Genomic DNA, 28000 nt, shown 5'->3' with positions numbered 1-28000 from the left:
CTGTCCATACACAGCTTGTCTTGACTTTATGTGAGATCTCTACACCTGTCAAATTTAGCTAAAATTTGGCCACAGTTCCTGGAGATGGTGGGAAGAAAGGGGCAAAACCACATTTCTAGGAAAAAAACGAATGTGGTTAATGAAATACATTATATGTATCTGAAGAAGAACATGACTTGATTGCTTAAATTACAGCACTACACTAAATATGTGTAAGATTTCAATTCATTTTATTCAGTCATTCTAGTTGTTTCAACTTTGTCTTGGACATTAATTTCCTAGTCATCTTGCTTTACTTGCACGACATACCCTTGTGAAGAGGTTTGTGCATTTTCCCACCACATTACTATTGCACCTTTACTTGCTGAAGTAAAAGACCCTAGAAACCTAACCAACCTCAGCAAGTCATATTTCCCAGGCAGCACAGCCATAGGAAGGGAGAAAAATATCTGACAATAATATTTTTACATTTTTAAAGCTATTGGACTACACGACTTCAACAATTAAAATGTCAAAAGACCACAAAAAATCAGTAGGGTAAAGGTAAAAAATGGAGGCATCCTTTAAATTTTTCTCCCAGTGATTTAACAAACCATTTCTTGATTTTGTTTCTGATACATAATTTGCTACTGGTTCAACCATCTTGGAAGGTAGAAGGGTAAAAGATGGCTACATAAATCCATGGAGGATTTTTAAGCTAAAAGGACAGAATGAGCATTTTTTGGGTCTTTGAAGGAATACTATGGACTAAACCAGCTTGCTTTAATGGTCTGTGAACCAGTTTGACTCAGTAAAAGAAGGCTGGGCTGATCTGTTTTACAAGTTAGGGCACTATAGTCAAAACAGTTTGATCTAGTACCCAGCTGGATCTTCATGGGTGAATTCTTGCAAATATTGATCACCCCTCCACACACTCTTAACTCCTTCATCTAGCAGCCCTCAAATATTTACATAACATTTTACAGATGCAGCCATCTCAAAAATGTCACCATAAAGAGGACAAACATGTACCGGCTCAAAGTGCGGAATTCTGTCTTTTTGCTCTCAGGCTTCTTTTCAGAGACTGATGGTGAGTCATCATCGTCACTGTCAATCCCATAACTCCCTAAAACAGTATTTAAAGACAAGAGAATTTTGTTATCTTTACTGAATAGTTCATATTTTGCTCTTGCTTTAATACACCTTTGAAACCAGTGCTGGAAAACATTTCTCTTGCATTTTGTTATTTGAATGCTATTATCTGAAGGGTACATCCTACCACAGATCTGAGGGCATTGCACAAACTTATGCAAAGCTGTCCCATGTCCTATGATTTGCATGAGGTATTATCTCTCTATTGACAAACACTTGGGAAGTTTTTTCCTTAGAATGAAGATGATCAGGAACAATTTCTGTAGTTGTTAGGTATCAGAAAAACCCTTCTCCCCTCATTTAAGCATTTATTTACTATATTTATAATAACTATTGATTATATCAGTGGACAAAGAAAGGGTTACAGATGTCATTTATCTGGACTTCTGTAAAGTTTTCATTTTCATCATTCCCCACAGTGTCCTTCTCTTTAAATTGGAGACAGATGGATAAGTGATAAGTGCACTATTAAATGGATAAGAAAGTGGTTGGATGGTCACATCCAGAAGGTAGCAATCAATTGCTCGGAGTTCCAGTTGACATCAATGACAAGTGGTGTCCCTCAGGGGTGCCTACTGGGACTAATGTTATTTAATATCTTCATTATTGACATAGATAAGGGAATTGAGTGTAACCTCAGTAAATCTGCAGATGACACTAGGCTGAGTGATGCAGTTGACACACCTGAAGGATGGGATGCCATACAGAGGGACCTGGACAAGCTCAAGAACTGCAATAATGGGAATCTCATGAGGTTCAACAGGTCCAAGTTCAAGGTGCTACACCTGAGTCAGGGCAATTCCCAGTATCAACACAAGCTGGGGATGAATAGATCAAGAGCAGTCCTGCCAAGAATGACTTAGGGCTGCTGGTGGCTGAAAGGCTGGACCCAGAAATGTGCTCTTGCAACCCAGAAAGGCAATTGTGTCCTTGCCTCCATCCAAAGCAGTATGGGCAGGAGGCCAAGGGAGGAGATTCTGCCCTCTGCTCTGGTGAGACCCCACCTGAGGGCTGCATCAGCTCTGGGGTCCCAGCAAAGAAAGGACATTGACCTATTGGGAGCAAGTCCACAGGAGGGCCACCAAGATGATGAGAGCAATGGAGTATTTTTCCTATGAGGAAAGACTGGGAAAATTGGGTTTGTTTAACCTGGAAAAGACAAAGCTTCAGGTTGACCTACTTTTGAATTTCCAGTACCTGAAGAGAACCTACAGGAAAGATGAAGGACTCCTTACAAGAGCATGTGCTGGGAGGACAAGGGGAAATGTATTCAGACTAAAAGAGAGTTAGTTTAGATTGGATAATCGCAAAAAATTCTTTACTCTGAGAGTGGTGAGGCATTGAAACAGGTTGCCCAGAGAAGTCACAGATGCCTAGTTCTTGGAAGTGTTCAAAGCCAGGCTGGATGGAGCTCTGAGCAACCTGGTCTAGAGGAAGGTGTCCTTGTCCAAGGCAGGGGGGTTGGAACTAGATTACCTTTAAGGTCCCTCCAATGCAAATCATTCTATGATGCTACAATTTGAAAAGAAGTGCCTCATATGTGAAACCTTAGATCCATCTCTGAAATTACAATGGGATGTGAGCTACTGTCAGTAATAGGGGGCTCCAGTAGAGAACTCACAGCTCTCCACTGACACACAGCTCCCACTCTGCACATGCAAAGTATAACAATTAGATGTTATTGTACTACCTTGAGTCTTCAGTGCAAGCTTTGCGTGGGGAAATGGTCTCTGCAAGGCTTGTAAAATTCTTTCCAGGGTGTTTTCTAACAGAGGCTTTGAAATAGATGGTAGTGCTCTCCCAGGTGAAGCCCCAGCTCTCTGTGATGCTGGAACAATCTTCTGCATGGCCATGGCAAAATCCTTTGCTGTTACTTTAATCGATCTGGCATCTATCTTCAGTCTTTTGTCACTTTCATGTATCTGTGGATAGCGGCGGCGCAAAGCACAGAGCCCAGCTTCAACACACAAGGCCTTAATATCAGCACCACAGAATCCTGACAAACAAAACAAGAACCAAATGTTACATATATTTGTGTTATATAGGTTAAAAACTGCCTGGATGGCCTGGCCAGGAGTGTTGGTGCATGATGCTACATCCAGTTGGCAGAGGGTTCACTAGTGGTGTTCTCCAAGGCTCAGTACCGAGTCCAGTCCTTTTTAATATCTTTATCAATGATGTGGATGAGGGGATTGAGTACACTCTCAGTAAGATTGTGGACAACACTACACTGGGTGGGAGTGTTGATCTGCTGGAGAGCAGGAAGGCTCTGCAGGGGGATCTGGACAGGCTGGATCAATGAGCAAGAGGTTCAGCAAAGCCAGGTGCCAGCTCCTGCATCTCTGTCACAGCCCCATGCAGTGATACAGGCTGGGGGCAGAGCGGTTGAACACTGGTCAGAGGAAAAGCACCCACACTGCTTTCAAACTCACCAACACATTTCTCAGCCAGGTCTTCAAGTATGTTGTCTGACGGCTTCAGGGTCCAGTCTCGTGTGTGAATTTTGAAAATTTCTAATCTTGCCTAGAAACAAAATAGTTGCATTTAGTTTGCCTTAAGTTTTCTGTTAAGAAAAAAACCACAACACAAAACCCCCAAACCTCTCACAATAGCACAAATACTTTTGTCTGCTAAACTTCTAAGTATTTTAAACATCAGTTATTAATACATTCGCTGTTTCTTCAAGCAGGAAATTTAATCATTCTTAAATTCTTACATTGAACTCTCGTAGGAGAAAAAAGGCAGGTGCATCTTCCATAAAAAGTGAGTTTTATAAGCATGAGACCTAATGATTTTGAAGAACAAATTGTAGTAAAAGCCTCATCTGTAAATGGACATTGTGCACCAAAGAAAATTCTCTCAAATTTAGCAAAATTTCACAGTGAAATTTAGCAAAATTTCACAGTGAGGTTTCAGTATTTCATCAAATTTGCTTTTCTGCCAGTTGATTCAAAGAAAACAGTCCTATTTAAAATTGGTACAGTTGCTACCAAGAACAAAAACTATGACTCAGACTACTGTCACTCAACCAGAAAATGTCAAACATGGCCCATTATCATCTCTGATCCGAGCAAGACTTTCAATGAAGTATCTTCTGGTTCACAGATTAATTATAGCACACTTCTAGAATTCTTCCACAGCAGGGAATTGTGTATTAGATCTGGTTCATGGCACCTTGTCTCTTGTTCCTGAAAGCACATACATACTGTATACAAAGGTTTGTGCTAAATGCAGTGTTTCATGCACTTTTGCTAGCCTTCAATACAACTAGCCTTTTATCTTTGCTCCAAAAATTGCCAAGAAATACCAGTGATAGTCAGAGAAAAAACAGAAAAGCAGGGTTACAATTTTGTACACCATCTCTCCCCCAAACATCCCCATCCCAATATTTTTGTTGCTATAAAACAAATTTCTTCATTGCTTAGCTATTGCCACTGAACTCAAAGTGCTGCACCTGTGCAGTGTACTTCATATCTTTGTCCAAGAGAGAAGTAACTACTCGTTGACATCATCTTACTCCTATATATATATTCACTACCAGGTTTGCCCTTCACAGTACAATGGAAAGTCTCCAGATATCCCTCTTGTGTCCAAGCTGTACACTACAGATGGAGACTTGCACTCCTCCACGACGCTGCCTTGTTACAGGGGGTTGGTACAAAGATGGACTTTGTCCCATAAGACTGATTTGAAGTTCTGACCTCTTTGTTTGGCAAGTTGAAGCGGAATTCTCGTTCAAAGCGCCCAGGTCTTCGTAAGGCAGGATCTATGGAATCCAGTCTATTGGTCGCTCCTATTACCACAACCTCTCCTCTGCTGGCTAAGCCATCCATGAGTGTCAGAAGTGTCCCCACAACAGAGCTAACAGAAAAACATAATTTTCATTCACTGGTTTAGTAAATTTTCTTGGGTCCCACATAACCTTCTTCAGTGATCATTCAAAAACGAGAGGTTTCTATTGACAAGACACTGATCAGTGAAAGAATTATTTTAGTACAGCAAAATACAGGTAAGGTAACACAGACCTTGAACTGATATCAAGCTTACTGAATTGTTTCCATTTATTGTTTAAAAATCATCTGAAATTCACTGAATTACTAGTTTTCAGGTAAAATGAAGGTGTCACATCAAGATAAATAGGTTGTGGTCTTTTCACAAAGATCAAACATGTCCTACCTGTGAACCTGATCTTGCTTGCTGGACCGTACAGGAGCAAGAGCATCGATCTCATCAAAGAAAATAATTGAAGGTCGCATCTGGTAGGCCTACAAATAAAACACAGGAACACAGACATCAGGAAAACATTACTACTTGAAAGAGAAGAAAGACATTATGGTTGGAAAGGCACTGGAACTAGATTTTTTTAATCAGGGATCTCTATTAATTAGCCTAATGTGAAACAGCAGCTTGTCAACAGAAAACAGCAGCCTGTCAACCCACTGAGACTGGGTGACAGGAAACAAATCATACCAGATTTTTTTACTGCTATTTGGCAACCATGAGGACAGGGCTCAAAGTTTCTGGAAGTGACTTCCCATTACTAATTTAAATGAACATGTGCATCTGTTTCCCAGTCATGTAAAGCTACCATCTCTTGCTTCTTGAGACCATTTTTATGACTGAGTTGTGTACATGGTGAAGGGTTTTTCAGGGTGGTGGTGATTTTCTTGTTTGCTTTAGTAATCTTTTCAATACATCTCAAGAGACTCCACTGAGAAAGGGAACATTGGTAATCCCATTTCAGTGGAAGATTACAAAACATGAAAAAGAGCGAGTTCTTGACCACAAAAAGTTAGCTACAATTCCAACAGAACACATGGCATATTTCAACCTTACCTGCTCAAACACTAAACGCAGCTGTCGTTCAGATTCTCCTACCCATTTACTCATGCAGTCAGCAGCACTTCTCATAAAAAAGGTCACTTTCCTGTCACCTCTGCTACATTCATTAGCAAGTGCACGAGCAACCAGGGTCTTTCCAGTACCTGGTGGACCATAGAATAAACAGCCTCTACAATTTAAAAGAAAGATTTTTTTTAAAAATTCACATAAGAAAAAATGTAATGGCAAAGTATTTATTTCAACCCCCATCCCTAAAATACACAACTCTGCACTCCTAGGCTCAACACTTCATGGATATTTTAGTAACAGCTGAAATGTGAGAAAAGTCAAAAGTGTTCTACACAATTCTGCAAGACAAAGGAAACAAAATTAATAAAGAGAATAATGCAGATGTACAAAAAGACAGTAGCATCCCAGTTCTGACAAACCAACAGAGATGGTTGCAGTAGAGTGAAGCAAAACAAGAGCAAATTTCCAATGCAGAATCTGAGACTGAGCTATCTTAGGAATCATCAGTTCATTTTTTTCAGAGATAAACTGCATATTCATTCTTGTTTTCATAAAAGTCGAGATTTGAGAGCAAAGCATTTCATTCCCCCTTAAAAAGCTTTGAGTTACTGGATTTGGTCTCCCTTTGCTGGTGATTAAGGAAGAGGAAGTAGTCTAAACATGGGAAGGTATTCTGCATTTCTGTATTTCCATCAACTAGAAGAGTCAATGTACTGCTGCTTCAAAAAGAATTTCAACGAATAAAGAAGCAAAACACAGATTTTCTTTTGTTTGTTATACTTTTAAATTCACTGGAAGCAAATAATTTAAAGTCCTATTTCAATATACCGTGAGCAAAGATACATAAAGCCAATGAATCTCCAATAATTTCATTTCATAACACAGAACTGGCTTAGCTGTGTAAGAAGGAGACATGTGGAGGGATACAATGTAAGAAAATAGTGCAGGAGGTAGTCTCACACCTGAGGAGTTGCAGCTGTACTAATCACCAAAGATAAGGAACAGGCCTGCCCTTAATAGACCACAGCTGTGTCCCATAAGAAGTGAGTGCTACAAAAGAGTGGTTTAGCTGGTTGGGGAGGGGATTGGAGTTTGTTGGTTGTGCTGTGAAGAAGAGTTAGTGCTGTGAGGAACTGCCCATGAGAAATCACTGAGAAGGTATGGGAGCTTTGCAATAAGATGACAACAGTTGGTGAGGCTGATTTGATTCTGACATAATCCTGTGGTGATTCAGGTAGAGAACTGTAGAGAGAGCAGTAAGGAGGTGATCCTGTGGTGGTTTGGGAAAAAGGACTTCAATACTAAACAATGTGATCCCAAGGTGATTCAGGAAGATGACTGCAGACCTAAGAGAAATTAGATGGTGGAGTCAGGCAGACCAAGAGCCTGACAGGCTAAAAATCCAGATGAGCTATAGCCAGGCAGACCTGGGAGCCTAGAAGTCTGGACAATGTATGAGATACCACCCCCAAGAAGAAGAGTGCTGGATATGAGGAGTGGATGCTACACACTCTGCTTGTTTGGTGCATTGGAGCAAGCCCTGTGGCCCCTGCCAAGGTATGGCTGCAGTCCAGAGGGGACCCTGGACAGTGCCAGGTCCCTCCTGAAGGGCAGTGTGTGCAGCAGGACACAGGAGTGGCACCATAGAAGTGGCAAACGGCCTGGCCACAGCAGCAGCAGCCGGTGCCTCAGCAATAGCATGGCCCCTGAGGAGCACAGGGGGAGGTTTGCTCAGTTGCTGCTGCATGAGCACTGGAACAAAAGCAACCTAGAGCTCTGAGAGGCAGAGTCAGAGCTGCACAGACAATATGTAAGAGAAGCCTCCTAAAACTGTTTAGTGGCCATCTCCACAGCAACCCAATGTCATTTGGGATTGGGCTGTAGGGCGAGATGGAGCCCAGCGTAGCACTGAGAGCAGCAGGGGTGACTGCCTGGTCCAGACCTGACAGATTTTGACACTTGGAGCACAGGTGAGCTGCTGGGGACACAATGGGAAATAACATATCAAGTGAAGAACAGATTGTTTGTTTGATCTACGTGGAAAACAGAGCAGGGCAAGAGAGGCTTGCAGTGACCAACTAATACAACAAGAAACTGTAAAAGGAAGAAGAGAATTATTAAAACAGCAGTTGGAACTGGGGACAGAGTAGCTCTATCATTCAGTATGGTGTATTTGTTTGCTGATTAAATGTGCATTTTGTTTGTGAATTGCAGCTATTAATCTTCAATTAGGCATAAGTGAAAAAGTTTATATTCCATAAGCATAAGTACACCTGACAGATACTGGATTGATGTTGTTCAAGTTGTATAGCTATTGATAAAATGATGTAACTGTTGATTTGTTACTATCCTAATATATATAGCCTTTAGCTTATTCTTGTGAGTTGCCTTATGAAGGTATACAGCTATTGATACTGTCAATATTCTAGAAGTGTAAGTATAAGAGTTTCTGATAATATGTAATGTTATTGAGTAATGAATTATTCATTGAGTAATGAATCAAGGTCAGCACGGAGATGCATTCCAAAGTTAAATGGAAGTTACGCAAAAGATGATTGTACTGGGTTTACTGTCTTTTGCAAGGGGCCCTGAAAAGACAGTAAACACAGCGTTTGTTTATGAAAAGCCTTAGGTTGATGCTCTAGACTGTGAAAAGCAAAACTAAATCAGAACTTAGAAACATATGTTCCTAGTGATGTGTTGCCTGAACATTTGTATACAGTTAGTCCTAAGTGAGATATGTGAATATGTTATAATATCAATTTACTAAAACATATCTTTCCAGAGATGTTGCAACTTTGTAATTAAAAGAAAAGGGGGAAAAGTGGAGGGATAGAATGTAAGAAAATAGTGCATAAGATAGTCTCGCACCTGAGGAGTTGCAGCTGTAGTAATCACCGAAGATTAGGAACTGGCCTGCCCTTAACAGGCCACAACTGTGTCCAATAAGAAGAGAGTGCTACAAAAGAGTGGGTTAGCTGGGTGAGGAGATGTTGGAGTTTGTTGGTTGTGCTGTGAGGGGAGCTGCAGTTTGTTGGCTATGCTGTGAAGAAAAAGGAGTCAGTGTTATGAGGACCTGCCCATGAGAAATCACTGAGAAGGTGTGGGAGCTTTGCAATAAGATGACAACAGGCACAGATTAGATTGCAGTGTTTTTTATGTTTGAGCTAAAATAACAAAGTTCTAGCTGCAAGTCCCATCAATTGCAAAACTAATACCTGAAATACTTGAGGGAAAAAAAAAGAGTTGGTGTAAGACAAAACTGGGCTTCCACAAAACAAATTACAGTCAACGAGCAGCAGATAATGCCCTCCTATTCTCAAACTGATCAAGTCCACTTGCATGCCAGACTCTAAAAAAAAAATAAATCTCCAACTCCACCTTTTAAAGACTAGTTTTGATGCAGTAAATCTCTGAACATACATATATGCTATATTCTATCCTTTCTTTGAAGTTACTTTTTATTAGTGCCTAAAAGAATTGTAAACACTGCTGAAAACTTTGAAGCATAGAAACATGTTGATACCCCAGTTGGATATTCTCCTGAAAATAACTGAGTTAACAACTTACAGTTTTAAATGATGTCTCTTACCTTGGAGGCTTAAATTTCAATATCTCAAAGACATCAGGATAAAGCAACGGCAAAATGACCATTTCTTTTAAAGCTGAAATGTGGTCAGAGAGACCACCCACACCATGAAATTGTGCCTAAGATGAAGCCAACAGAACACATGTTAAAGAAAACTGCAATATCTTTAAGGTTCCATCACAAATTAGATGTCAGCACAAAGAAAATGTTAGTGGTAATTTGAAATTGCTTTAGAGAAAACTGTAAGTCAAAGGAGCTGCAGAGAGCCCATTACTGGAAGATTCCATAAATACTGCAAATGTCCCACTGACACCATGAGGTAAAAATACTTACTGAACCATCTATTTGCATTTGCTCCACACCAGCCAGGCTCGCTCCAATTTTCAAGTGATCCTTGTGAACTTCATTGAAGTTGCCTTTCCGAGTTGCTTCTGTTTTTATGTGATCATTCAGAGGTCCCTTTATTTGGAGCTCATCTTTCTGAGAGTTGGCTGAATGAGACCTAATTTGAATTAAGGAAAAAGTGCTTCCTAATTTATGATGCAGTTAGATAATTTTTGATTTTCTTATTATACCAAGTAAATACAAAAGACCTTATGAATGAGCATAAACTTCCTAAATAGTTATTCATTCCAACAGTTTTATGTTTAATGGCCATGACTAAATAAACAACTTTAAACTGAGCGAATTATTTTAACAACTCTTAGCACTTACAAATATGAGTATTGCAACTTATAATTTAGAATTTCATTAGGCATTTTTCTTGTTTAAGGATAGTTTTATAAAGAAATGTGAACTCTCTTGAGTAATTGAATAAAAAATCCATTTAAACTTCCATACAGGCTCTCCTTGTAAGCTGTCCTCAGTTTTAATAAATTGTACCCTTCAAGATTAAGTCTTAAATCTTAATTTGTGCACTCTTCAAGTCTAAGATTTTCAGAGGGACATTATGGCTTCCATTCCAGAAAAATGAAACTTCAGTTACACAATCTTAGCCACAACTCCCATTACCACCTCATCAGTGACCAAAAAATACAGCGTTTTCAAATAAAATCTAAGGACTAGTAAGAAGGATGGCCTCCCCTGCCGTGTATGTTTTCCTTATACCCTCAGACTACTACAGTAGTAATCTGCAATTATATTAGTCTCTAATTATCACCAGTCCAAAAAACCTTGAAAGTACTATTCAGTCATATGAACAGCACAACACATATCAACAGCAGTCTTATAAAGGAGCACTATCATAAACCATACACCAACCTTTTAGGTTTTTTGCTTGAATCTCTCTCTTTGACAGGTGGAGTATAGTTGGATGAGCTTACGTTACGTTTTCTTAGATCTGTTAAATGCAAAATACTTACAAATTTGTTACAAACAAGTTTGAGGGAAACCAGGATAGTCAAAGGCATAAAATGGGACATGTATTATCCATCTCTAAGTTCAGGGAAAGTTTCAAGGAGGGGATATTGGGTGGGTTAATCAGTGCACAATAGAAATAAAAAGACACCTGATTTTTAAGAAAAATTGAAAACCACAAGAGTAAGACTATTAAATCTCTTTGTTATTTTTTTAAGCGTAGATAGGTAATTTTTTAAACTGAAAAGCAACAATAAGGAGACCAAATTGCAAGAAAAAAACCAGAATGCACGCAGGATACATGCATTCAATAAAATTTACTGGCAGAATGAAGTAAGAAATATAAAGAAGTTGTGCGCATGTATTTTCATTTAGAAATAAAAAGGAAACCTAAATCAACAACCCCTCACTTTCATACAAGAAATTAGCTCTCAAGAAAAACTGTATAATATGTAGTATTGTACTACATACTGTATTGGGTCTGGCTGGGATAGAGTTAATTTTCCCCCCCAGCAGCTCTCACAGTGCTGTGCTGTGCCTTGGTAGTGGGAAATGTGTTGAACACACCGGTGTTTTGGCTACTGCTGAGCAGTGCTGGCACTGCATCAGGGCTGTCTCCCCAGCATTCCACTCCCAAGCAGTAGGCTGGCAAGATCCTGGGAGGGGACACAGCTGGGATAGTTGACCCAAATTAACCAAAGGGATTTTCCATATCATATGACGTGAGCTTAGCTATAAAAGTTAAGAAAATTAGGTGGAAGGAGGAGCATTTGTTTTTTTAAATGTTTGCATTCTGGAGCAATCACTACACGTGCTGAAGCCCTGCTTCCTGGGAAGCGGCCAGACATCGCTTGCTGACGGGAAGTAGAAAACAAAACCTCTTTTTTTTCTTTCTTTGTGCACAACCTTATTCTTTTGCTTTGGTGACCTGCTTTAACCTACAGATTGCCTTCCATCTTGTTTTCTCTCCCCAGTTCAGCTGAGAAGCGAGGGTGATAGAGTGGGTTGGTGAGCACAAGTGTCCAGCCAAGGCAGCCCAGCACACCTACTTTCCAAGGGAGATTCGTAGCGCTCAACAGCTTTCCTCTGCCGGAAGGAGCGGCGCAGGCCATCACCTTGTCTTCCTTCACTTCCTTCTGGTGAAACCACTGCACATCAACACAATGATAAGTTGTGTAAGTACTGTTGCAAATGTGATGTATTTAAAACACGCTATATGACACATTCCCACCTGTCCACAACTTCTTATCTTGTAAGCATTTCAGAAAAACAAGTGGATTTTCTTTTTCCTCTGAATACCTGTTCTAAGCTCACTACTGTACAGCCCTAGAGCTTGTAATGGCAAGCAACATAAATTCTTTAATATATGAAAAACAAAAGTAGTTCAGCCCATCTCAATTGTTAAAGACAAGGCTTTTGGCTAGAGTGTTGTCAAGAAAATTTAAAGCAGAAATAGCCTGCAATGCTACCTGGATCATCAGGATTTTCATTGTTAGTTCTTTCCATATTGAGGCTTTCCTAATACAGAGACACAAGAAAGATCAGTCAGAATTATGCAAAAAACCTGTGGGCATATTTGGTATTTATATAGTAACATTTTCAAGGCACTCTATATACACAAAAGTTTGAATTAGGCACAAGAGGAGAGAATGGGAGCATCTCTCTGGTACCCAGGATTAACAATAAGTATTTCTGCTTTAAAATAGGGTTTAGTACATGTGATAGTTAAACACTTCACCAGATGCAAAAAATTGTGCATCAATTAATCCCAGGTAAATAATCCAAGAGTGTAGCAGAATCTAAGACAAAGCAATTCCTAGCAGGCAAAAAAAAAAAAAATCATCCTGGTATTTGGGAGATGATAAACAAAGTACTGTGGAAAAATCTGATTTCATTAAAAAACAAACAAAGAAACAAAGAAACCAAAGAAAACATAAAGGAATTCACATCTAATCAAAAAAGACCTATCAAAGCAGGCTATGAAGATGTTCAAAAAACAAAGCACCTGTCATTCAAAACGAGAATGGACTAACTTAATTGAGGAAAACTAAGAGGGAATTTGGTTGCTGAATATAATTTTAACATGAGTTCCTCTCACAGCAGAGGACTACTTGAGCTCACAGGCAAGGCTGGCACAAAACCAAACACAGATACAGCACTCATCAGTTTTTAGTAGGATTTGAAGTGAAATCTCAAGCCCTGAAACGGCTATTCATAAGCAGAGTCCATTCAAAAGTCATAAGACAATTCAGAAAGCATAGTTTATGGCATGTATTGCAGCATTTCACTGCTATTTTTGAGTTTCTTCTGAAGAAGATATTCCTTCACCCTTAGAGCGTAGAGATGTGCCATGACTGTAAGGTATTAAACTATAACTGGAGAGCAAAAATAAATAGTTTTCTAGACTAAACTGGGCTTTGGAAGAGGTTTGTTGAGCTAAATTAAAAATACAACTAAATAATTCCTGTACATGAAATACCCTACAAATCTTTTCCCTGTCATCCACTTTTTTGCAAGACTGCTTCTGAAGTACTACGATATAGAATTGATGTGCAAAAACAAAGATAGCCAGGTACAAAAAACTTCATTGAAACCAGCACAAATAATCATATGCTGTTTCAATACAGCGTGCACAAAGCAAGTCTTTGACCTCCAGCCAAGTTTTTCATCACTACATAAAATTAGGTCCAAAAGTTATTTTTTTTACAGAAAGATTTAAGAACAAGTGGTTAAGCATTTGCAAACATGCGCCATTTTCAGGTCTATTTTCCCCTCTTGCTGAGCACAATTAAAAAAAATCTAACTTAACAATTTAAAAATTAATTCTGAAGGTCATATTAAGATAACAAAGAAATTATGTAAGTTTGTCATCACAGTTAGGTTGGTCTGCATGACGGCATTAAGTCATTTTTATTTCACAGCCTTCCTCAGACAGCAGACTCACAGAGTGTGTTGGAAGGAAGTGACGAGGACCATCGACTTCAACTCTTAAGATTGATTATTCTTCTTGTAACTGGAATTAAGGTCTTACACTGATTTTCTATGATTGTATATGGTGGAAAAAACATCTCATTGCTGTTACACTTTGCAAGCCTTTCTGAAAACAATGTCAGTGTGGGCTTCACAGAGGGAATTAAGATACAGACACACAGACAGAAACACTAGTACTGCTTCACTTTGTATCCAACTTTCCACCATGTCTTAACTCGACCTGGCATTACAAAATTAGTTTTAAGCATGAAAGAAAAATTAATTAAACATCAAGATACTTCTGATGCAAGAAAACTGATTTAGAGGAAAAGTTAAATCTACTCAGTCACAACATAAAGTCACTGTTTTGGAGCACAAGAACCAGCCTACACACAACAGAGGCTCAGGTGTGATCTCTCTGCAACAGGCAATCCCAAAATGAGGACACCAGCAGCCAATTAAAACTTAGCTGTGCTCAAATTCTTTATACAAGAAACACCTGCTAAATATATCCTTCTGAACATACTCTCAAGTCTTAAACAACCTCAAGAACCTGTTGCCAAAAAAAACCTCAGGTTCAGAAGAGCTTGGCTGCAAAGTACAAAGGCCAACACTTTATATAAACTAGCACTTTAACAATAATGACAGGACATACCCATGCAGGCAGAGTGAAAGAGAGGGACCCTGTGTGCCAACTGCAGCGGAATGTTGACAGAAAGGCTGTGAGGTTGCTGAGCAACAGCCTCTCGCCAAAGTTCCAGCCTTGGCCACACCCAGTCCTGCTGCGACTCTACTGTGGAAAGTCCCACTTGCAGCCTAGAACTTGGCAATTACAGAATCTTGGAAAGGTTTGGGTTGGTGAGAACCTTTAAAGATCATTTGATTTCAACCCCTCTGTCATGAGCAGGGACCCCTTTCACTAGACCAAGTGGCCCATCCAGTGCCTCACCACCCTCACACTAAAGACACACGGCACATGTGATGGCACCTTGGAAAGTCTCAGCCCAAACACATATATCCCTTGCCACCAGGAACAATACCTTTTTCTGTTGTCAAAAGACAGGGAATATCCCTAGCCAATATTATACACAAAGCCTTGATAATAGGGCTAATTTAAGTAGCTTTGCAAGGTGATGAAAAACTGTAATCACTTTTAAATTTGCCAAACAAAACATTGATTTGTAGTGGTCTAACTACTTTGTCAAGTCTGCAGCTTTGGTGGACCTCAAAATCACCTTTTCTTCAGCTTTTATCCCAACCCATACTACAGAAAGTATAATGTGATATTGGTTTCATAGGATTTTTTCCATAAATACAAATGAACTGGCATTAATTCTGCTGCTCGCTTTTAATTCATTATTAATTCAGTTTCATGTTATATGTTCCATTACTTTTTCCAAGGAATTATGTGACACTGTCAAGTCTATAATTTCCTGGCTAATTTCTTTTATTCTTATTAAATATTAGCATGTTACCTTTCCTTTGCACTCCTGAAATTTCCCCTGTGTAGCAAGAGTTACTGAAAATCTACAGTAACAGTCCAGCTCTTCAACAGTGCCTCTAAACCTGTAGGATACAGCTTATTCAAACCTGCTCATTTAAAATGTTTCATTTCCTGTTCCAAAGTTAAAATAGTTCCTGAAGCAGATACAGCTCTTATCCCTCCAAATCAAGCCAGTAAGAATGGGAATGCCCAGGATTCCCCATCACTTGAAATAAGCCATAGAGGACAATGACAGGAATAACTTCCGTGATACAGAGGAGAACACCGCAAGTGAATGCTCTTTGACCTGTTAGTTGTTAAAACACAGTTGTTTCTGGTTTGGCATATGTGGAAACTGAGATATAGGGAACCTCACCAATATCCACAGTGCATGTAGCAAACATAAGAGCAGAAGTTGGAAGGTCGGAACAACTCATGGCCTAACAGCTACAGGCAGCTCTTCATACATCCTTCACTATTAACCTAGAGGTTCCAATCAAATATCACCACATCAAAGCACAAAACATCATGTACAGCTGTTCAGTGTTAGCTGATCATCTTTTTATTGGAATCACAGTTAACATTAACTATGAAAAGGAATATAAAACAAGTAATTGCTGGGGTTTTTCTTTCTTTGTACAATTTCTGGGGTTTGGCTCAGGGCGATTTTTTTTTGTAACGCAGTCAGCCCATGTGGAATAAGCATGATGTATAATTGCAAGTAATTTTTTTAATAATATTGATAATAATTTTGTATTTTACATTGTCTTTTTAAGAAGATAAAGGACCAAAAAAAAATGGCAGTGCAGACATACATACAAATATTGTGTTAGAAACCTAGAAAAACATATAGGGAGATTAAATGTCAAAATGGACCAGTCAGTACAATATTGATAAAAAATTATTTAATTGTTGTAAGGCCGAAGTTCTGAAATATGCAAGCATGCATAAGCATAAAAGAATTATGACTTCATAAGACAAAAAAATTAAAAATGTGAATAAATGTCTGATATAGTCTAGTAATAAAGGTCAACTTCCATATAGCATTTTCTGGGATATATTCAAGTAGGAAAGCAGCTGAGACCAACTGAAACAAGCTATAATGTTAAAATATTGATTTGCTCTTGACCAGAGTAGCTAACATGAGTCATAAATTTGAATTCTATTCCTTTATGCTTACTGCTTGGAGATGTGGAATGAGCCAGCAACAATAAGAAATCTTTATACATTTAATAGTATATTTGCCTCTTTGTGATTTAGCATTCTGAAACACTCAGACAAAAGAAAATCTGCATTAAGAGAACATCAGTGACTCAAATTCAGGGGATGGGCAATACCATATCTGGGATTGCTTTTATAATGCTAATTCAGCTCAGGTGTGTGAGTCCCTTTCCAACAGGGGTCATTTAATACGAGCATTCTTTTTGAGAAAATCCTGTCTCTCTTGGATCTGGGAATAAGTCAACATTTGTGTTGAAGAAGATGCTAAATGTGAGGTGGCCAATCCCTCATTTACTGTAGAAGAGGAGGAATTTGATGTAATGAATGATGTAGCACTTTAGGAATTAAGTATTGCCCAGAATACACATTCATCTTTCTCTATAAAATTCCATGGCCATATTGGAATAATTTAGATCCAATTTTTGAAAATTGAAATTAATTCTGTTTTCCCCATTTTCTATACCAAACTTTAAATCCTCATGCTTAATTTGTGTAATTTAAAAAATCTCATAGTTGTAATTTAACATTTAGTAGACTGTAAGTCTTAAAAGAATTGCAGCTACTCACAGTTAAGTCAGAAGTTGAGCTAAAGGATACCAGCTATTCATCTAAACCAAAGTAACTGCTATAATTTGTCCTATTTTCCTTTTTATAATATTCTTGGAACTTAGTTCCAGGGAACTAAAGGCATTCTGAACTTACTATGAAAAATCAGCTCCAAGGTACCCTGTCTTAAGAATCCAAAGTTAGTGAGCAATTTTGGTCATGCCTCCTTTGTTTCCATCTAAAAACTGGAATGAAAGGAAATGGAAATCTGTATATAGTGTCTGAATAGTGTATATTCACCAATTTCCTGGCTCTTTGCCCTGCTCCTAAGATAAACATCCATACTTGGACTTGAATCTCCATAAATGGTTCTCCATCCAGGTATTTGATGTGAATTGAAGGATCTCAGGGAACATCACAAAACTGATTTCTTGTGCAACCTACACATCAGCTTAACTTACTTTCAGCAAGCAAAGATGATACCACTGACACAGCTCATAACAGTCCAGAGAAATTAGTGGCTGCTTGTGAAGGGCCTAGGTGCTGACATGAGGAACACCATAGAAAAATCTGTAAGATATCAATAATGTCTGTCAAGAGCAGCATTTGAGCATAGAGTGATAAACAAAATGCAAGATCACATGCTGAAATGGGGAGAATATGATAGTGAATTATTTGGCACCATCCATTCATTCCAATAAATGAGGTAAGGGTATATAGAAAGAACAGTTTATGATCTAATAATGCAAGGCCATTGAAAGATGCCTTTGCAGAGGGGCTTAAACTTGCATGGGCATTTTTAATTCTGATCTATTCTAAATCTTCTCATCTTGTACATTTATGTGCCATTTCCTAGATTTTTGTTTAAAAAAAAACCTATCTACATCATATTCCAGAAAGATACATAAAGCAATTTATTTCATATTAAATTTCATTGGGATTTTTGACTTCCCTGATTGACTGGAACTGCTAAACCTTTATATTTGAAGTTTGTATCATTAACAAATACATTCTCCAATTACACAAACATACCCTGACATATGTTATCAGTGGGTACCCAACTCATTAGGGAATTAAATAGATAGTTGACAAACTATCTATTTAAGAAGATGAGAAATAACATGGAAATAACACACCCAAGTGAGCAATTTCCCCCGATGCTTGCTTTTTTTAATAATTTGGTGTACAATAATACATTATTATTGTTACAAACTTTTTTTCCTTACAACTTCCTTACAACTTTTCTTTTCATATTAAAATATAGATTTAAATAAATTACTTGAAAGTTCATTTGAAAATCTGTGGCATTGCCACACCTGTATTTACAAATCACTGATGGATGCTTTAGTCACAGTACAATAATTTCTTCCATTTGCAATTCAGTTCTTAAAATATAACTCCGCTACAATGTTGGTGAGTCTCATGAAGTTTTGAATTTAAACAGCAAGAGAAATGTTTTTCCAATAGCACTATTAAGTGAAATTAAACATTGATTTTCTTTCTTGCATTCAGCAGGATCCAGTCTCCAGTTCAGCTGTATACATTGCAGTCCTCACTTGTATGAACTTCTCTTCATAGAGCTTGTTAAAAGGTATAATGTTTTCTTCAAATTTTCATTCTGTGTCCATTATCACCTTGAGAAAAGCCACTTGCTACATATATTTGTTTTAATTTGGGGGCTCATTCCAGTGCAAAGTCAAATCCTCTTAAACCCTCAGTTGATTCCTGGTTTTATTGATGGCCACCCTAGACTTTGGGTAGCTATGAAGAATTCTTTATTTGTCATTGTGATTTCTAAAATTGTTATACATTAGAAAATCGAGTATCGTAGCAAGATTTTTTCATTCCACTGTGTTATAATACAGTGCCCTTTCAGACAGTTTCACCAATACAACATCCATCAGACCAGAGATCATGTTCAGCTGGGGCCATCTGCTGGTTGTGTTGCTGATCTTTCATTGCCAGATTTGGAAAATCACTTTCTATTTGTAATTCTATTGTAATTATAAAAATAGCAGCATATATTAATAATCACCTCCAAATGATGGTTTGTATGTACTTTTAATTTATTTTTAAGATTAAATAGTCCATGAACTTTATATGGCCCAATTATGGGAAGAAAAAAGAATTCAGTTATCTTGTTTTCATAAACAAAATTTAAATGGAGGGAAGGGGGCTAAAAAAAGCTTTTACTTCTCAATAACACCAAAACTAAAACAAGGAATAAAGTAATATTGATGCTAAGATGTAAATTATTTAGTAAAGGAATCTACATATCTTTAGCTTTTATTTCTGTGATAAAAAGGATAAATAATTTTTATTGTCCTTATGCATTGTAAGATTTCACTTTGAATTTTTATGTGTTGTTCTAAAATAGCTAAGAGGCACCATGTCCAATTTTCTTGCTATTTAAAATGATCAGTCAACTTTATGATAGTCTTCAAAGGCTTTTATTAAAAATAAATTAATGCCAAAAAAAGTAGCAGATGAAGAAAATATAGTCTTTAAAACCAAAAGTTCTAATCAATGAGCTACTGCAAACTAAGAATAATCCAGACAATTTAGTTCAAAGTGTGAGTGTATTTTTATAATTATGCTACTATGTATTTATTCACTTATTGTATGATAATACTGACAATTATTTGTGTTTGTGTGATTGAGTCTTATTTCCATTTTTGCAAGACTCTAAGCAACTTTTAACTGTGTTTTCAGGAGCAGCAGAGAGCATTTTACAGATTTTGCAAGTTTAAGAGAAATCCTTTGCATGTACTAAAATAGTATACATATAAATTTATGTATTTATACAAACAAACATATACATATTAACTTATACTAATGCCATGATTTATTTGATGAGGAGGTGTTTGGTCATAGGTTGGACTTGATGGTGTCAAAGGTCTTTTCCAACCTAGTTCATTCTGTGATTCTGTGCCCATACATACATATATGTGCATGTTTGCAATATATGTGAATACATCTATAAATGTATATGCATGCATGCACACCTATGTATCACACCAACATCTAAATTGTACTGTTTATAGCCTCAGTTAAACAAAATCCTCTGTTGGCTCTTAGTTGTACTGAGATTAAATATCTGCCATTATTCACATTTGCCCTCAGCAGGTCCATCAGCAGGACAGACTTCTAACAGGAGCTGTAGGTGGCAAGTAATTTTATCAAGAAATGGAAAACGCAATTTAAAATGTATAAAAGGCAGATAAATAATGAGACTTCCAAGCATAAACAGGAAAGCATAAACATATTGCATGTTTGGAGACCAGACTATGGGAGCTAGAACTAGGAAGAAAGACATTGCCACCATCAAATATGGAACTGGTAAAAACACCTGTAAGAGAAACGAAAAAAAATTGGGTTAGGAAATAAAGGAACCAACTTGACTTTTCTGCCTCATTCATCAGAGTAACAATGTGTTTGCCACAGTACAGCACCACCTCTCATGCTGCTATAAATTCACCCAGGACAAGAGTCATCTGACTCAAATTGCCTATAAGAGAGGAATCTTTTTAAAGATATTTGTTTAGGCTTCTTCTTTTGTCAAGGGGGAGAGACAGGCAGTATTGGGAATCCATTTTTTTCACATATGATAATGCGGGTTCCTATAAGACACTCAGGGCTGGGTGCCTGGAAGCCTTCACAATGAACATGCACTTCTAACCCAAGCTTTCTGACTGCTGGAGTAAGAAGAAATTCAACCTATCTTTAATGCCTGTGATTATGTCAAGGAAGATGAGAGCAGATCGAAGTTTAATGAACTAAAGGGCAATGGGTCCTAAACTGTTCTTGTTATTGCTCCACACTGGTATGGTTCCACACTGTTTGCACATCTCCCCCATTCTGCAAAGAACCATTTCATGTGTTCACCTTCTCTGGGGCAGAGACCATCTGTTTGTTTCTCTTCTTTTTACAGTGAAGCAAAATTTTCAAATGAGGCTCAAATGAGGCATTGAGATTATTATTTGTAATTTTGTGACTATCCACTTTAGATTTGAGCTTCTTCTATAACTTTTTCAGGCTACCCAGGACTCAAAAAATAATATATAAAAATATTTTAAATTTAGATCCATTTACTTTGTATGGTCGGTGTAGATGAGGTTCCCGGTATCGAAGTACAATCAGGCTTGCACAAGTCAATCCAGTCATAAGCCAGGCAGAAAATCCAAAGTAATTTGTTAGCATAATAAGGTCAGAGGGGATGATAAAAATGGATGCAATGGTGGTTGAAAAAATCATGGCTGGTGCTGGCGTACAGGAGTGGACATTAAGCATGGATATTAAAAGAGGTAAATGTCCTGACTGACTTCCAGCATAGCTTAATCGACCGAGTGTGAACATGCTGCAGTTGAGGGCACCAAATATTGAGACAGCAACAGAGAGAGGAATGATCCAGGCAACGGAGGGGATCACTCGATCAGCCCAGGTGACTGCCACAGCAACTGCAAGAAAGCAAAGAATTAGTGTAGTACAAAGACCATCTTCTGAATAAGTGACAGACTCAACAGGAACAAAACTTAAAATACAAGTGTCATGGTTTGAGCCTGGCACAGAGCCAGTGCCCCCCCATGAAAATGCCCTCACCCTGGTGTCTGCTGTGAGATGTGACCAGGAATAAGCAAAACAGGCTCCAACTTAAACATAAAGAACACTTTATTACCTAAACTACAGGAAAATAGGGAAAGACCATAAGGAAAAAGAAAAAAAGAATTGAAAACCTTACAAAAAAACCACTTTCCTCCTCCCCACTACCTGACTTTCCCAATCCGATACATTCTCCCAAAACACCAACTGCCCAGCCCGGCACGACACTTTAGTATACTCAAACTTCAGTTCATGAAGAGGAAAGGAGTCCTTCTTGTTCCATAGGCTTCTCCTGGAAACACACTGAAACCTCGTGTGCTTCTCTGTCACTTCGGCACCGCCCGGAAAAAAAAAGTCCTTTTGCCGCTTGTGACATCTTCCTTCCATGCCCAGTGCTCTCACCACTGACGCATGGACCAGAGCTGCTTTTAGGGTTGTCTTTCAAGGATGCCTTGTCTCACTCCAAAAAGGCACAGTCTCTGCTTTGGGACATCTGTCCCCCCCATATTTTTCCAACCCCCTGGGGCCGGGGGGTCCTCACGAATGAACCCTCCTGGTTTTGAGCCACTGCTTCCCCCTAAATGCAGTCTCTGTGTCACAGGAACAACTGAGTCCATGGCCACAAGAAAAGTCCAGCCAAAAGGCCACTCCAAATCATCTCTCCCCATTCAATCATCTCCACGTTCTTCGGGCCAGGTCCTTGTCTCATCTCATCTCTCATCTCCCTTCTTATTCAGCTTCGAGGAGGATTAGCATTTTTTTGCAAGGCCCCAATCATGAAAGAAAGGGGTTAAAACTTTCAGTCTCTGTCTGTCCCGGGACGATGATACTCCCACACGTGCTGCTGCTGCGGCCGGCCGGGCTGCACCCTTTTCCCCCCCCTTCCTCCTCCTGGGCTGGCTGCTATCACATTCCGTCTCGCCGACTCTCCCTCTCTCTCCCTCCTGGGGGGGGGAATGGCTGCCCGATGTCTCTTGGGGCTCCTCCACCCTTCCATCCTTGAGAGCTTTCTCACCCCCATCTCTGTCCAGGCCCCGGGCCTACCGCATGGCTGCCCCTCCCCCGCCCAGCAGCAAGGCTGGACAGGGGAGGGTGATCTGACCTCTTCGCAGCGACGTCCCAAGAGAGCCTGCCAAGCGCAGTGCCCTGCTTTTTAACCCCTGTGTATTCTCGGAGGTGTGTCCAAACTTCACTGGCTACACCAGGTGTCAGTATGAAACTCAGAACATCCATTGGTTTGACCACAGCATCCCAGAATTCCCACTCCTTCCTGGTCAAACCACCACAACAAGAAGCACTTATTATTTACCAGCAATGCCTGCTTTTTCATAGCAGTAGTCAAACACTAATCCAATCCTAAAGGTATTTAATTCAGGAACTAAATATTTCCTGGGAGGATGACAGCAAGGAGTGCTGCCTGCCAGAACAAGCCAGGGAAACCTGCTGGCGCCAATACCACAGTCATGGACTGCCCAGCAGGAGTGAGTCACATCTCACATCCTTCATCACAAGCACAGACACCTGGGCAAGGAAAGAAAATTAACTCCTTGGTCCCTGGCATAACCATGGTGCTAACACAATCTGCAGTTACATGAAACTGCCAACAAGAGCACATCTACAGTGAGAGATGAGTCAACAAATGTGCTATTAATGAGATTTTGCTTTGGGTGGAACTGGGAAATGTGAAAGATTGTTTCTAAACAAGAGATATTCAATATTGCTTGGAGATTAGCTACAGCTGATATTGTAGTGAGAACAATATTTAGTGGGTCTATAATCAAATGCCATGAGGAACATAGGTCTTGCAGTGTCCTCTGCAGTGTAGGAAGTAGTTAGAGATGGAGAAAACAGTGCCCCCAAACAAAAACCAAAAAACAAAAAAACAAACAAAAAAATAGTGAAGGAACAAGAAATGTTTAAAAAAGTGCTATAATTTTAAGGTTATCTTCTGAGCTGGCATAGGTAAACACAGTTCCCCTGGTATGCATGAAGCTGGTCATGCCAGCTGGCAGCTGCAGTTCATGGATAGTCTGGTGTTTGCTGCCTCCTTCATTGTAACATACAAATGATCCACCTCTCCCAGCAGACAGCCTGACAGTGGCTGAGCGACAATATGAGGTTACTGAGTGACTGGTACACTGTTCTCATTTATATTAGTGAGCTTTTATCATAGGAAAAAAAAAAAGATTGATCCATTCAAATGAGGTATGGTTTTTGTCAGGCCTGTAGGCAAGGTCTGACAACTCAGTGTCATTACAGTGGGATTTAAAATGTGCTGCTTGGACAGTCAAGGAGATATACTGTTCCCTTTGGAGCCTTACATGGCCAGTTTATTCATATGGGATCTGAGAAGGGGTTTATACACACTGGATTTTGTATAGACTCTTCTGAGAAGTCACAGTATTTATCATGAATAATACACACCCAAAATGGCTACATTTTTATGTCCATAGTCTTTTCTATACTCTTGAACATGTTAGACTTGTCCACCTCCTCAAGAGTGATGGCTTTAGTCTGAGACTCAATGAGATAGAGAAAGAAGGAAGAGATAGGATTAAAACTATCTCTTTATAAAACAAAGGAAAACAAAGATCATCTCTATACTTGGGACCTGACTTTCACCTTATTTTCCAGGTTTTAATACACTTCTGATTTCTTTTTAGACAGTGTAGGACAAAGCCAACAATTTCAACAATCTGCCTGCATTCATCCAATTTGTGTCATACACTAAAATTAAAGAAGAATTCTCTGTTAAAGGAAAATGAACCCAAATTTCTGGACTGGGAAGTTAGGTGAGCAGAAGTAACCCAGGGCATTGACACATCAGATGGATATGTCAATGGGCCAGTTCTTTTTCATTAAAAAAAATGAAATACATACCTGAGGAGACAATTTCCTTGGGTGTGAGGACAGTCAGATATGAGATGTTCACTAGTAAATAAAAAACAATTACTGCAGGAACAGCAGTCATCACAGTTAAGGGGATATTTCTGCTGGGGCGTTTCATCTCCTCTGAAAAATACAATTTAAAATAACAAATGAAGCAAGCAGTGTAGCTTCTGCAAGAGTTTTTCAGTGGTGAAGCTGTGCAGTTTGACAAACTGATGCCAAAATCCTGCCCCAATCCCTAATCATGGCTGCTAAATTCTCTGCTTGTGAAGTCCTACAGTGGTTCTCAAACAGGTTAATATCAAAGATTCTTAAACAATATTGTTTTACTTAGCTATTTTTAACTATTTTGGAAGGAGGGCTGGATGAAGAGCCGATTGATTCACAAAGTGATAAAAATGAGTGATAATTTCCCTTTGATTTGATTAATCACATATTTGACTTGCATTAGAAAAGTGATTTGGTAGAAAATTTTCAAGTAGCCTTACCTGAAAATCACTAGCTTAAACATGAGACTCTTAAGTCACATTATTTATTCTCATGTCACCTCATGAATCCTGATCTTAAACTTAGTGAGCATATTTGCATATTTCTACTCAAAACCTTTCTCTTTGCTTTTATATCAGAAGTAACAGAAAAAAACAAAGGTATAGACATAAGAGCAGTAATGCAGTGGCTTTAAAAGGGGGCCATTCCCAGATGGATTTTGATTATTATCATCTTTTCCAGGGCAAAGACGGTGGAGGAAAACTGTTTAGTGCTAAGCCTGATAGGTTAGAACTAGTCTTACCAAACAAGAAAAAAGCCAAATTTGGCAGGTGTATAACTCAGACACAGGCACACATTCTTGGGCATGTCACAGTCCCAGCAAAAGATGGAGGTGGTTTCCAGAAGCTTAATCTCAATCACCCTTATCTCAGTCAGAAAGGTTTGTTTAAATTTCTTTCACTCCTTCCTCTTGTTCCCTCACCACTTCCCACTTCCCTCAGCATTTACAGACAAGTTCCTGAGTATTACCAGCAAATAACTGATAAGAGGGAAGAAGTGAAAAGTGAAATGTGCAGCTTACTTAAACTCTTTTTAGGAGACAGAAATCTGCTTCCTGCTTTACATTTGATTTCTATCTTCTGCTCAGGACATCAGCCTTGAGCCATGATCCCTGTGCTGGCTGTAGTGGATGGAGACAAGACTGAAGGACCATCTGAATAGTGAAATTCCGATACTATCAGAAAATTTGGGATTTATTTCAGATATAAAAAATACACTTAGTAATTTTGAGCTCAGAAGAGAATAATCACCAAAATTTCCAATTTAAATTTATCTTTCCATTTGTTTTGTTATTTATTGCAGTCTTGACAGCCAGCTGACACCTGATGCATCAGTTGAAGCTCACAGAAATGAAGGTATTGTTGAAGCATAGGAAACTCAGGTCAGTTTGAAACAATTGCATATGTTACATTTGTCTAAACAGCTGTGCTGCCCAGTGTATGGCATTTATTAGTACTGCTAACTGATCAGAATAAATCTGTATCTTACCAGAAGTCTTGCATTTTCTCAGGCTTACAAAGCCAAGTACTTGTCTTTAAGGAATACCTAAGGTTTCAAAACCACACTTTACTGATTTTTACATATATATATATATTTTTAACTGCAGCCTATTTTTAAAGCTGGAGTACCTGGATTATAAAGACAACAGTCAGGTTTTTAAACATTAACCAAATTTTCACACTATCCTCACCACTGAACTTTGTGGTATGCATTTAACACATTCCATTTATTTAATATTTTACATGACAGAGGTCAATGGATACAAATGGTTAAAGATATAACAGCAATATCCGCTTGCTTACAATATAATTCCATGAACCTGATGATACTGTAAAACTCTATTGATTTAACTTGTGATGTGAACACCTAACATAATGAACATCATCTCTGTAGCTTCAACGAAAGTTTATTACTGCCATATGTCAGCAGATACAGAATAGGGAAGTAAACAGATATTCAAAAACCTTTTGAATTTTAGAATGGAGTACAAATTCTATGAAAAAAAATCTATGCCACCTTCCACAGACCTCTCTTTACCCTCTACTGGACTTCAAAAGTCTATTTTCCCAGGAAAATATATCCCATAAAATTACTACATTCTAACAAAACTCAAAATTAATTTGACCATGTTCAAACCAGCTGCATAACCTCAGATAAGGCACAGATATTTAAACAGAAATTACCTATGCACAGGTAGTTTGGCATGGATAACTTGATACTTTCCTAAAAATACACTGACATGGACACTGAGAAAGACAAAATGCAAATATTTAATGTATGAAAAAAAAATTAACAATTATGATTTCTCTTGTACTTTCTTGAAAATGTCAGCTTCATTCTGCACAAAAGCAGGAATTTTCCCTGGAGAGGAACAACGCCTCTTCTACCAGCCCAAACAAACACTTACAAAAACGTAAAATGAGAAGGACCCTGTGGTCTTGAAGCAGAGACAAGTTCTCCCAAAACAAGCTAAGGAACACAAGAATGAGAACTGCAGGACTAAATCTAAAGAAGAGGAGCAGAATACCTGCCATGTAGTTGAGGGACCACCAGCCGCCGTACGCGTACAGCCCCTGGAAGAAGGCTTCGGCAATCTGTGAGGCGTTGGGGATCTCTGAGCTGAACATGTCCTCAAACCTGGCCAGACTCTCCTTTTGCCTGGTAACGAGGAGAACTATGCCACCAACAGCAATCACAGACAAGGCCATCATCTTCAGCAGAGTAAAAACTGTCTGCACCCACGCAGACATTTTGACGCTGAGGCCATTTAAAATCCCCAGGGACCAGAGAACGGCCAAGGCCAAGCACTTCTTCAGCACGTCTGGTGCAGGACAAATGCCATAGAATGGCTGTGTGGCATATTCAGCAAAGAGCAAGGCTCGAGCAGCATTTGATGCTGGCTTGGTGAATGTTGCTGTCCAGATAAACACGAAGGCGGGTAGGGATCCAAGGCCTCTTTTAATGTGGCTGTACTCTCCTCCGGAGAAGGGCAGAGCAGTTCCCAGCTCCGCATAGCAGAGGGCACCCATCAGAGAAACCAGCCCAGACGCAGTCCAGATCGTTAATGCAACGCCAACATTGAGTAAGGAATGTTTTAACACCCCTGTGGGAGACACGAAGATCCCAGCTCCAACAATTGATCCTATAATAAAACTTACCCCATCAAAATAACCTATATTTCTTTTGAGTTGCATCTTGGCTTTTCCTTTTCTTTGCACATCTTTGGGGTCATTGTTTTCTTCTTTTCCCATTTTTTTGTGGGTTTTTTTCACAGCAGATTTCACTTTGTTGTTAGCAGTCTGTCATAGCCCTGCTTG

At 38.9% G+C, this 28000-nt stretch overlaps 2 protein-coding genes and 1 long non-coding RNA gene across 4 annotated transcripts in view; 1 reads left to right on the top strand and 2 right to left on the bottom strand.

The window, feature by feature from the left end:
• The window catches only part of LOC102066281 (ATPase family AAA domain-containing protein 2), a 24695-nt gene extending 10091 nt beyond the window's left edge, over positions 1–14604 (bottom strand). The window contains exons 1-12 of one of the 2 annotated variants that reach the window (XM_005479711.3): positions 14553–14604; positions 12397–12445; positions 11977–12075; positions 10832–10910; positions 9905–10073; positions 9575–9690; positions 5968–6142; positions 5308–5396; positions 4833–4992; positions 3564–3654; positions 2822–3127; positions 1012–1105 (exon numbers count right to left, since the gene is read on the bottom strand). In XM_005479711.3, coding sequence (XP_005479768.2) covers positions 1012–1105; positions 2822–3127; positions 3564–3654; positions 4833–4992; positions 5308–5396; positions 5968–6142; positions 9575–9690; positions 9905–10073; positions 10832–10910; positions 11977–12075; positions 12397–12433 — 1415 coding nt within the window. In that variant the 5' untranslated portion in view covers positions 12434–12445; positions 14553–14604. The remainder of the gene's footprint in view (positions 1–1011; positions 1106–2821; positions 3128–3563; positions 3655–4832; positions 4993–5307; positions 5397–5967; positions 6143–9574; positions 9691–9904; positions 10074–10831; positions 10911–11976; positions 12076–12396; positions 12446–14552) is intronic. The other variant, XM_074555722.1, reaches the window with a different exon arrangement.
• LOC141731319 (uncharacterized) lies at positions 11512–27483 on the top strand. Its single transcript, XR_012583355.1, has 4 exons — positions 11512–12102; positions 18660–18738; positions 25986–26064; positions 27015–27483. It is a non-coding gene; the product is annotated as an uncharacterized LOC141731319 (long non-coding RNA).
• SLC7A13 (solute carrier family 7 member 13) lies at positions 18115–28000 on the bottom strand. Its single transcript, XM_005479542.4, has 4 exons — positions 27211–28000; positions 24627–24758; positions 21240–21604; positions 18115–20496 (listed from the first exon to the last, which is right to left on the bottom strand). The coding sequence occupies exons 1-4, from the start codon at positions 27932–27934 to the stop codon at positions 20251–20253; spliced, it is 1467 nt and encodes a 488-aa protein (XP_005479599.2). The 5' UTR covers positions 27935–28000; the 3' UTR covers positions 18115–20250.

Source organism: Zonotrichia albicollis, chromosome 1 (assembly GCF_047830755.1).
Source record: "Zonotrichia albicollis isolate bZonAlb1 chromosome 1, bZonAlb1.hap1, whole genome shotgun sequence".
Taxonomy (NCBI): Eukaryota; Metazoa; Chordata; class Aves; order Passeriformes; family Passerellidae; genus Zonotrichia; species Zonotrichia albicollis.
Note: the sequence above shows the minus strand (reverse complement) of the source record. Positions and strands in the feature narration are given on the sequence as shown.